The 12,162-nt window shown below is 35.1% G+C and overlaps 1 protein-coding gene across 1 annotated transcript in view; it reads right to left on the bottom strand.

The window, feature by feature from the left end:
* Nucleotides 1-12,162, bottom strand: part of ATP8B4 (ATPase, class I, type 8B, member 4) — a 267,168-nt gene that overhangs the window by 50,317 nt on the left and 204,689 nt on the right. The window contains exons 18-20 of the mRNA XM_011995769.1: nt 10,258-10,422; nt 9,192-9,303; nt 7,355-7,460 (exon numbers count right to left, since the gene is read on the bottom strand). Coding sequence (XP_011851159.1) covers nt 7,355-7,460; nt 9,192-9,303; nt 10,258-10,422 — 383 coding nt within the window. The remainder of the gene's footprint in view (nt 1-7,354; nt 7,461-9,191; nt 9,304-10,257; nt 10,423-12,162) is intronic.

Here is a 12,162-nt window from a genome sequence, read left to right as displayed (position 1 = left end):
CCTGCCACTGCTCCCACTGGTGCCCAAGACTGTCCCACCTGCTGTCCCCATGCCCAATAAAACTTCACTATAGCCTCCATTAACAGCCATACCCTAAGCCACTGAGGAAGTCACAGACACCACTGGCTTTGTTTACAAAAAAAAAAGCCAAATAAATTATATGAAGACTATACTACTGCACACATCCAGAATCAAAGCCAAAGTGCCCTACCCAACAAATACCATAGATACATATTGAGGAAGTCCTCTTCTATCAAAGTAAATCCACAAAATTGGAAGAAGTGACTATTACACCAGATGTACAGATAGCAATGTAAGGACACAAGAAACATGAAAAAGCAAGGAAATATAATTCCAAAGGTACACCATAATTCTCCAGTAACAGATTCCAATGAATAGGAAATTTATGAAATTCCCATAAAAATAATTCAAAATAATGATATGAAAGAAGTTTAGTGATTTACAAGGGAACAAAGATAAACAATACAAAGAAATGAGAAAAACAATTCAGGATATGATTGAGAAATTTACCAAAAAGGTAGATATCACAACAAAGAACCAAACAGAAATCCTGCAACTGAAGAATTCATTGAATGAAATAAAAATTATATTTGAGAGCTTCAGCAATAGACTAAATCAAGCAGAAGAGAGAATTTCAGAACTTGAAGACAAGTCTCTTCAAATAACCCAAACAAGAGTAAAACAAAAGAATTAGCAAGAGTAGACAAAGCCTACATGACATGTGAGACAACACAAAGCAACCACATATCTGAATTATCAGCATTCCCAAAGGTGAAGAGAGAACGAAAGTATTCAAAAGCCTATTGATGAAATGATAGATAAAATCTTCCCAACTCTAGCAAGAGATGTAGACATTGAAATACAGGAGGCCCAGCAATCCCCAAACGAGTACAATGCAAAAAGGTCTTCTCTCTGACACATTATAGTCAAACTGTCTAAAGTTAATGACAACAAGAAAATTATAAAAATAGCAAGAGAAAAGCATCTAGTCACCTATAAAGGAGTTGCCATCAGACTTACCATGGACTTACCAGTAAAAACCTTACAAGCCAGAAGATAATAGGATAATACATTTAAAGTGCTGAAAGACAATATCTGGAAGTCAAGAAGTACTATACCCTTAAAAGTTATCCTTTTTGGAGAAATAAAGTTATTTCTAAATAAGGTTACTTTATTGTAGAGAAATAAAATTACCCTCTTTGGAGAAATAAAGTCTTGCCCAGACAAGCAAAAACTAAGGGAATTCAACACTACTAGAAAAGCCCTACAAGAAATAATTGAGGGAATCCTAAACCTGGAAGCAAAAGGGCAATATCTACTATTACAAATAACACATAAAAGTGCAAAACTCACTGGTAAAGCAAACACACAAATGAGGAAGAGAAAGGACTCATAGTTACAACTAAAGAAAACTACTGACACAAAAGTATATAATAAAATAGAAAGAAACAGAAGATATATACAACATCCAGAAAACAATTAACAATGTGACAGGAACAAAACCTCACATATCAATAGCAACTTTCAATGGAAATGAATTAAATTTTCCACTTGAAACATATAGAGTGGCTGAATGGGTTTTTTAAAAATGTGATCCAGATGGCCTGGATCTGGATCTATAAAAATGTGATCTACATGCTGCCTACAAGAAACTTCTTAACCTGTGAAGACACCTATAGATTGAAAGTAAAGGTATAGGAAAAGATGTTCCTCACAAACAGAAACCAAAAGCAAGCAGGAATAGCTATACTTTTATCAGGCACAAGATACTTTAAGCCAAAAATAGTAAAAACAGCCCAAAAGATCATTTTATAATGATAAAGGGATCAGTTCAGTAAGAAGATATTACCATAAGAGGATATTACAATTCTAAATATATATGCACCCAACACTGAAGCACCCAGATATATAAAGCAAATATCACTAGATCTAAAGGGAGAAGTAGACTCCAATACAATAATAATAAGGAACTTCAACAGTACATTCTCAGCATCAAATAAATCATTTAGACAGATAATCAATGAAGAACATTAGATTTAAACTGGACTTTAGATCAAATGGACTGAACAGACATCCACAGGACATTTTATCCAACAGTTGCAAACTACACATTCTTTTCACCAGCACATGGAACATTCTCCAGTATAGGCCATAAGTTAGGCCTGAATATGAGTCTCAACAAATTTTTGAAAATTGAAGTCATATCAAGTATCTTCTCAGACCACAATAGAATGAAACTAGAAATCAATACCAAGAGGAACTTAGAAACAATATGCTACATGAAAATTAAACATGTTCCTGAATGAATACTGGGCCAATGAAGAAAGTAAGATGAAAATGAAAAGATTTCCTCAAACATATGAAAATGGAAACAAAATGCACCAAAACCTATGGGATACAGCAAAAGCACTGCTAACAGAGAACTTTACAGCAATAAATGCCTACATCAAAAAAGTAAAAAGATTTTAAATAAGCAATATAATGAAATGACTGAAAGAACCTGAAAAGCAAGAACAAAACCCAAAATTGGTAGAAGGTAAAAGATAATAAAGATCAGAGCACACGTAAATAAAATAGGCTAAAAAATACAAAGGATCAATGAAACGAAAACTTGTTGTTTTTTTATTTTTTTTTTTTTTTTTGAAAAGATGAACAAAGTTAATAAACTTTCAGCTAGACTAACAAAGAAAAAAAGAGACAGGATCCAAAAAACAAAATCAGGAATGAAAATGAAGACATTACAACTTATGCCACAGAAATATATAAGATCAAGATTTTAAGAACAACTACATGCTAACTAACAGGAAAACCTAGAGGAAATGGATAAATTTCTGGACACATGCAACCTTCTAAGATTGAATCAGGAAGAAACAGAAAATCTGAACATACCAAAAGCCAGTAATGAGATTGAATCTGCAATAAAAAGTCTCCCAACAAAGAAAAAGCCAGAATTGGATGACTTCACTACCAGATTCTACCAAACGTGTAAAGAAGAACTAATATAAGTTATCCTTAAGTATCCCAAAAAACTGAAGAGAAGGGAATTCTCTCTAACTTGTTCTACAAGGCTAGCATTACCCTGATACCAAAATCAGAGAAGAACACAACAAAAAAAGAAAACTACAGGTCAATATCCCTGATAAACATAGACATAAATATCCTCAACTAAAAACTAACAAACTAAGTCCAACAGCAGGCTTGGGTGTGGTGGCTCCATGCCTTGTTTTGCTGTGTTTCCCAGGCTAGTCTCAAACTCATGGGCTCAAATGATCCTCCTGTGGGAAGCCAAGGCAGGCAGATCATTTGAGCCCAGGAATATGAGACCAACCTAGGAAACATGGCAAAACTCTATCTCTACAAAAAATACAAAATTAGTCAAGTGTGGTGGTGGCTTATACCTGTAGTCCCCGCTACTCAGGATGCTGAAGTGGGAGGATCACTTGAACCCAAGAGGCTGAGGCTGCAGTGAGCTATGATTGCACCACTGCACTGAAAGCCGGGTGACAGAGCAAGACCCTGTCTCAAAAAACTAAAAAAAAAAATCCTACAACAGATCAAAAATATAATATACCACGATCAAGTGAAATTTACCTCAGGAATGCAAGCATGGTTCAACATATGTAATAAACATGATACATCACGTCAACAAAATGAAGGACAAAAACCATATAGTTATCTCAACCGATGCAGAGAAAGCATTTGATAAAATTCAACATCCCTTCATGATAAAAACTCTCAACAAACTAGGTGTAGACGGAACACAACTCAACATAATAAAATCTATATATGACACACACAGCTAACATCATACTGAACGAGGAAGAGTTGAAACTCTTTTTTCTAAGCACTAGAACAAGACAAGGATGCTCACTTTTATACTCTGATTCATCATAACTGAAAGCCCTAGCCAGAGCAATCAGGCAAGAGAAAAAAATGAAAGCCATCCAAATTAAAACATAGAAGTCAAATTGTTCCTGTTTGCAAGCAACATGATCTCACATTCAGAAAAAAATCAAATGATTCCACCAAAAACTCTTAGAACTGATAACCAAATTCAGTAAAGTTTTAGTATACAAAATCAGTAGTGTTTCTATACATCAATAATGAAGTACCTGAGAAAGAAATCAAGAAAGCAATCCCATTTACAATAGCTTTAAAAAAAAATACTTAATGATAAATTTAACCCAGGAGGTGAAAAACCTCTACAAGGAAAACTACAAAACACCAGTGAAAGAAATTGGAGAGGGCACGAACAAATGAAAATATATTCTATGCTCATAGATTGGAATAATTAATATTGTTAAAATGATCACACTACCCAATGCAATTTCTATCTAAATATCAATGTTATTTTTCACAGAAACGGAAAAAAAAATCCTAACATTCATATGGAACCAAAAAAGAGCCCAAATAGCCAAAGCAATCCTGACCAAAAAGAACAAAGCTAGAGGCATCACACTATCTGACTACAAAATATATAAGACTAAAGTAACCAAAACAGCACGGTATTGGTATTAAACAGACACATAGGCCAATGGAACAGAATGCAGAACCCAGAAATAAATCCAAACATTTACAGTCATTGGATTTTTGACAAAGACACCAAGTACACACACTAGGGAATGGACATCCTCTTCAATAAGCAGTGATGGGAAAATTGAATATCCATATGCAGAAGAATGAAACTGGACCCCTATCTCTCACCATATACAAAAATTAACTCAATATGAATTAAAGACTTACATATAATCCCCCAAATGATATAACTACCAGAAGATAACATAGGGAAAACAACTTCCAGACACTGGTCTCTAGGCAATGATTTTATGGCTAAGACCTCAAAAGCACAGGCAACAAAAACATAAACAAGTGAGACTACATGAAATAAAAAAGCTTCTGCACCGCAAAGGAAACAATCAACACACTGAAGAGACAGTCTGCTGAAAGGAAGGAAGTATTTGTAAACTATTCATCCAACAAGGGACTAATATCCAGAATATACAAGGAACTCAATTCAACAGTAAGAAAACAACCCCATTAAAAAGCAAAGAACATGAATAGATGTTTCTCAAAAGAAGACACACAAATAGCCAACATATCTATGAAAAAAATGCTCAACATCATTAATCATCCGAGACATGCAAATCAAAACCACAATGAGATGTGATTTTATTTCAACTATAATAGCTACTATTAAAAAATAAATAAATAAATAACAGATGCTGGTAAAGGGAGCTATTACACTTTGTTGGTGAGAATGTAAATTGGTACAGCCACTAGAGAAAACACTATGGAGATTTCTCCAAAAACTAAAAATAGAACTACCATATGATCTAACAACCCCACTACTGGGTATTTATTCAAAGGAAATGAAATTGTTATATCAAAGGGATATCTGCACCCCATGATTACTGTAGCACTACTCATAATATCAAATATATGAAATCAACCCAAGTGTCCATCAATGGATGAATCAATAAAGAAAATGTGGTGTATACACATACAATGGAATACTATTCAACCATCAAAAAAGAATGAAATCCTACCATTTTAAGCAACATGAATGGAACCATGGGTTCCATGTTAAGTCAAATAAGGCACAGAATGACAAGTTTCACATGTTCTCACTCCTATGTGAAAACTAAAAAAGTTGATCTCACAGAGAGTAGAATGATAGATACCAGACACTAGGAAGGTTGTATGGGTAGGAGTGGGGGGATGAAGAGAGGCTGGTTAACTAGTACAAACGTATAGTTAGATGGAAGGAATAAATTATAAAGTTCAACAGCAGAGTAGGGTGGCTATAGTTAGCAACCATTGTTGTATATTTCAAGTTAGCCAGAAGAGAGGACTTTCTTTCCCAACACAAAGAAATGATAAAGACTCAAAGTGATGGATATCCTAAATATACTGACTTGAACATTATACATTCTATCCATGTAATAAAATATCACATGTGCCCCAAAAATATGTATATATATTATATATCAATTTTAAAAGAGTCAACCCAAAAATCAAAGGGTAAAGAATCTACTTTTAAAATTTTAATTGATTATTAAATAAGTTATTATTTCCCCAATTGACTTTATGGGGTCTATCATTAAAATTATATCAATAATAATATTTAAATTATATTAGTAGTAGCTAATTAAATTTCCCAATTTTTATTTGGCAAAGACATATGCAGTGTCTAGTCATAGTTTCTAACCAGCATGATATAGCAGGGGTTTTTTTGTTTTTTTTTTTTTAAACTGCAGGTAAAACAGAAAAGCTGGGAGATTCATGTGCAAGTACCATCAACTAGAGGTGCTGACTTTAAGACTTCCTTTTCTTAAAGTTCAGGAAGAATAGTTTAATGACAAGACATATTAGGGAAGCCACAGTGCTCTACTATTATATTGAAGGAAGGTTAGCTCCCCATCTAGAATGGAGCAAGCAACAAGCAATTTGTCTCTGTCATCATTCTGCTTGGCCAGTCTCTAAGTGAGTTGAGCTTAGAGAAGCTACTACAAGCAACAAGGAAGCAAAAATTGTTATAAAACAATATTTTTAAAGTTCTAGGAAAATATTTATGCAGATTTTTAAATGTTCTTCTCCAAATAAAGTAACAAGAAATAAGGAAATGAAATACATCGGTACATCTTAAGAAATATTATTTCTCAAACTTTAATATCTGTCCACTGTTACCTCCAATTTCAGCACTTATATATTTTTGACACTGTGCAGTAGTGACACAAATTTCACAGTATTTTATTTCACATGAACAGTATATATCTGGGTTCAATAGTAACTATGTCAAAATATCTACTTTCTTTAATGCTGAAAGACTATTCCATCTTTATATGTCATCGACGACAGCTGTGTCTTCCAAACTTATCTGATCATGAGCTTCATCTAGGTGTTTATTAAATGCAAAGTCCCAAATCCCATTCCCTGTTGATTCTTAATTTGTAGGTCAGAATGGAGCTAGGGAATTGGTATTTTTAACAAGTATCTCATGATACTGATCACTCATCACCATGCAAGAGTTAGCAGGTACTGACTAAAGCACAATTTTAAAGGACAACTCAACATAGCTGATTTGAAATTCTTTTCTAAAAATACTTGAGAAATGCTGGAGGCCTGAAGACAATAATTCAATACTGATAACAACTTTATCTCAGTTTGTCACCAAAATGAATGGAAGCAGCTTAGGAAACAGGTACAAAGAACTTTATACTAATTTAAGACCACAGGAAACTACAGCATAGCTTTCCACTTTCTCAACTCTTGGATCTTTTTTCCCTCTCTCCCTCTCGTCCTTCCATCCTTTCCTCCTTCCTTCAACACTTACCTGAGTTCTTCTCTCACTTCCACAGCATTATTCCCTGCTATCACAAACACATCATTCATGTCATCAGTCAGCATGTTGCAGGCATAACCGATGTTGATGGCAGTTTCTAAAACAAAATAAAGCCCAACTCAGTTAAAATGTTACTTAATAATGTAAGTCCATTTTTAATGAAAGTTTTGAGGGCTTAGCTGTATTTTCTTACAGCCTACAGGCCCTCTCAAATTTACTACTTGCTAAACCCATGCCCAAGTAGCAACAGCAACAAATGTGTAGCCTTCTCATCTAGTTTTCAGAAAAACCTTTTCATTCCCAAATTAGCACTCATGAAAATACCTTAAGATCTTGTGACATAATATGTACAAATATAAAACCTTTGACCAGAAGTCCAAATACTGTCTTGGGAGAGATAAACTACTAAACTTAGCCAATATTTAATTCTGATATGGAAGACAATTTGAAGGAAAAAAACTCACAAAATGTTCAGTTGAATGAAAAAAACAATGGTCTTACAAAATTTTTATAGTTCTCTCAAACACAACCTTGCCATTTTCCCATTAAATATATGGAAGTTTGGAATTTGACTATCATCTCAAAAACCACCCAGCACTGTTCTCCTAGAGAACTGGAGAATCAGATGGTGTTGGGTAATTCTTCCTCTAATTTTATAGAAATGGAACCTAAGATAATCAGATAACTCCTTCTATCTGATAGAGTTATTTGATTGTCTCTAACAGTACAGAATAATTAGACTGTAGCTAATTCTGTGGAATCATTAGTTTTGTCCCAAATTAAGGAAGGTAATTGATAAAAATCTCAGCATATACCTTGTATAAACCACAGAAATTAAAGCTAAATAATAGTAAATTCATGAATATTTGTAATAATAGAACAGCTGTAACTGACCGAAATCAAACTCTAGAGAGTTTCTATCTAGTAACACACCCAAGTGCTCAACTTTCTACTGTTTATTTTTTGTGGCCAATGATTTGGATAAAGATGTAGAGAACTGATTTATCACATCTGCAAATCCCCTAATGCTGTAAAAAAATACCTAATAAGTAGATAGAATTTTAACACAGGTGTGTGCCAGTTAATTGAATATTTTCAGTTTACAAATAGCCAAGCATAAAATCATTTTTGTTTTAATCATTACTGCTAGCAGTAGATCAAAAACATGTTGGTCCCCTTTTCTTTCATAGGAAATGTAGTAGAACATGATGACTCACTAATGATTTGGCATTCTGTCAAGCCTGAAAGTCAATGAATTCTCACTGTACCTTGTATAGATAGTCCTGGAATTCAGCCAGGTTGCACTATTACAGCCATAGTAGCCTTATTAAAATACCAAAATATTTATATAAACGGTTGATAAACAGCTGTTTCCCTGAGCTTCTTCAAAGTGTTCCCATCACCCTGACACCTGCCCTAAGATCCTTCAAATTCCCCACCATCAAGAAACTAAAGGAGTAACCCAAGGTCTCCAATATCCTGCTTCAGTTCTGTTCCAATATCTGTCCTGACTGGGGACAGTGTTCATATAAACCAACTGTTAAACATTCTTAATACCATTGTTGCCTCTAGGTATAATGACTACATTCAAGAGGCAATTGGACTGAAACTCAGCTGATCCCAGCTTATACTATGGAAGGCATTTTGTTAGTTTGGTTTGTTTTAAAATAAATTCTTGCAATACATTAACTTTCTTTTCTCTATTTCAAGTCTTTCCTATGTGGAAGATACGATGAATAATTAATTAACCTTTCTGGTTAATTAAAATTTTGTGATATAAGTCATCTCCCCATTTTCAAAATATCATCATCATCCATTTTCAAGTTACCTTGTTTGTCTCCTGTTAGGACCCAGATCTTAATATTGGCTAGTGATAAACTTGTAACTGTTTCAATAACACCCTCTTGTAACTTATCTTCTACAGCAGTGGCACCTAGTAGCTTTATTGAAAAACAGAGAAAAACTTATGTTAATGCATGCAAACAACATCTATAACATCTACGATTTCACTCACAGAGTTTGGAAGCCAAAGAATATGAATTGAAGACAGAAATTATGATACTTTGATATAGCAGGCAACCTATTTTGTGTGAAAGTGGGTTGGGAAGGACTCCAAAAGGAAGCTCCCAAATCAAGCCAACTTAACAGCAGAGATCCTGGGAGTTATTATTTACCTGAAGGGGCAGATATGCTCAGATAACATGTTAGCGTGAGCAGTAAGAAGCCATTTGGACTTAAGAACTCCCCAGCTGCTTCCCCACTTATATCAACAGCTGAGGGGTCCAAAGAACAGCCTTCATTCCATGGTCAGGAAGCTGATCACAAAAAGTCTAGTCATTCTTCTACATTAACAAACAAGCAGATGCCATAAACTAAAGTGAAGGTTCCTGCACGATTTTTCATCGAAAGATGAGCAAAGCATACTCTCCTGGCCACTGGGGCTTCAGGTAAGAGTGGTTTTTAGAATAGACCATGCTCTGGATAGCACAGATACCATCAGAATCTCATGGCCTAGGATGGTTTAGAGCTGTAGCCCCATTCTTCACAGCAAATTTCTCTGCTCTCAAAAGGTGGATCATAAAAAAAGGAGAAAAATAAAAATCCCATAACATCAAGGACACATCAGAGGTTGACAAAGAATAGGGAGCCTACTATCTTCTACTCTTGGGAAGCTTCCAATTGCTTAAGCTACTGCTAATAGAAATACAGTTCTAGGCTCTCTAGGACCATATGTGGAAAACTCAAAGCCAACCTATAAAGCATGATTCAGTAATTGAAAGAGAAACATCTGCTGTGTGCAAGATGATTTAGCCAATGGCTTATTCCTATGCTAAATCTCTAAACACATATTATCTTTCCTGTAAACACAAATCATCATGCTTCTAAACTCATACCATCAAATCTCTTTCAATTTCTTCATACAACCCAGCTATTCGTTCATCCCTCTCTTCTGTGGCAGCATTCGCATCTTCAAGCATCTTATGCCACTCTTTAAAGTACTTGTCATCCAGGTCTCTGTGTGCAATGGCCAAGGTCCGAAGGCCTTCCCCTGCAAATTCCTGCCAGAGATGACATAGACTCATAAACCATCAAAGAAACAATAAGCACAGAAATAACAACAACAAAAATAATTGGTAAGAAATGTTCCACTCAAATTCATTTTGTCCTAAGAGCACTGCTTGGCTATCCTTACTCTCAACTGTTTAGTCTCCTCAGAAATGGGAGATAATGTATGTATTTTCCGTTTTATTTCTATGAGGTTAAAACATGCAGGGGAGCAAGACTTCCCCCTAAAGACAGTTGAAAAACCCGCTGAAGTATCCTAGTTGAGAGGTGATCAATGACACCCATGACTTGAGATACTCATTTATGGCAATACATATTTGTTTCCAATCTGTCCTTTACAGAAGGAAGCATTTCTGGCCATGAGAGGGACCCAGTGTGTTTTATGGACCTCAGCTTTCAGTGAAGAGGAAAGGACCCTTGGAGAAGCCATAGTTCTCAAATCAAAGGCAGGAGGCTCTCTCCAGGAACCACAACATGACATCCCACCAAAGTCTTGTCACATTCCCCCTAGTGATATGCTATGCCTAAAACTAACTGAATCCTACTTTTGTATATGCTTGAAAATTTTCATAATAAAAAGCTAAAAGTAAATAATAAATAAATAAATAGATGTTACATAGTCAGATATTAGAATTTTAAGCATATTACTTAAGGTTATAACCATAACTTCTAGGGCAAAAGGGGAGAGAAAGGAAGAAAAGCTAATATAAGTGGTTGCTTCTGGGAAGCAGGACTAAATACGGAGGCTGACCTTCACTTTTCATTCTAGACTCCCCTGTGAAACTTTTTATTTTTTGCTATATTAAAGTTTTATCTTAATAATAATAAATTGTTTGCAATTTTAAAGACACCATCATCAAGTCAGCTTAGTGCAAAAAATAGTGTTATTTTTAGAAGCTATATTCTATGAACTTAGTACTAAATTAGTCAAACTGATAGGGGAACCACACTCTTCCTTTATCCTGTATCCTGACAATCTCAAACACCACCTCTGGTGCTTTATCCTAACAGTAGGGGAAAAGAAATAGAGGAGACTGGTAGTTGCTAAGTGTCTCACACAGCCATGGTAACTAGAAACATATGCAGATTGCTTTGGGGGAAATGCTCAAAAACTCCCATTCCGCTTGTGCCTCCAGTGGTCATTTTATGGGCCTCTACACTGCAAGTAAAGCATTTTTATGGCCATTTCTGCTCCTTTGGGCATTGCCATTGAGTATGTCTCCTCTGCGGTGTTTTGGCTTATGGTACACATATAGGTTTATAACCAGGCGTAGGTTAAACCGTCACATACTGTAATTAGGTAAATAGAAAAGTCAATGCATACTGCAATGAGATGGTTTACCCCAGACAGATCTTGAGAAAAATTATCCAAATTTATTTAGTAGGCAATTGGTAGCACTTTGGATATTGGAATCACATTTTGTAAGCCCTGCCTTTCAAGACCACCACTGGATCCCCTACTGATCTGAAAATCTAGTTACTGTCTTGTAATGATCTTTTGTCCTCTTAATTCACACAAACCCTTTTTTGCCTTTAACTTGCAACCCCACTGGGCATTACCACTGCCTTCCTCTCTGTTCTGCACAAAAGTGAATGAACAATAAGATGACATTACAAAAGGAAACAGATGATTTAAGTTATTTAATTAGTGCATGAAACACAAATTCAATCCTAAATGAGCCTTTGATTAAGGTCTTTTCCTATCATTAAACAATTCAAAATCAGTAATTAAA

This window comes from Mandrillus leucophaeus, unplaced genomic scaffold (assembly GCF_000951045.1).
Source record: "Mandrillus leucophaeus isolate KB7577 unplaced genomic scaffold, Mleu.le_1.0 Scaffold497, whole genome shotgun sequence".
Lineage (NCBI taxonomy): Eukaryota > Metazoa > Chordata > Mammalia > Primates > Cercopithecidae > Mandrillus > Mandrillus leucophaeus.
The sequence above is the reverse complement of the archived record's forward strand: the minus strand, read 5'-3'. Positions and strand labels throughout refer to the sequence as shown.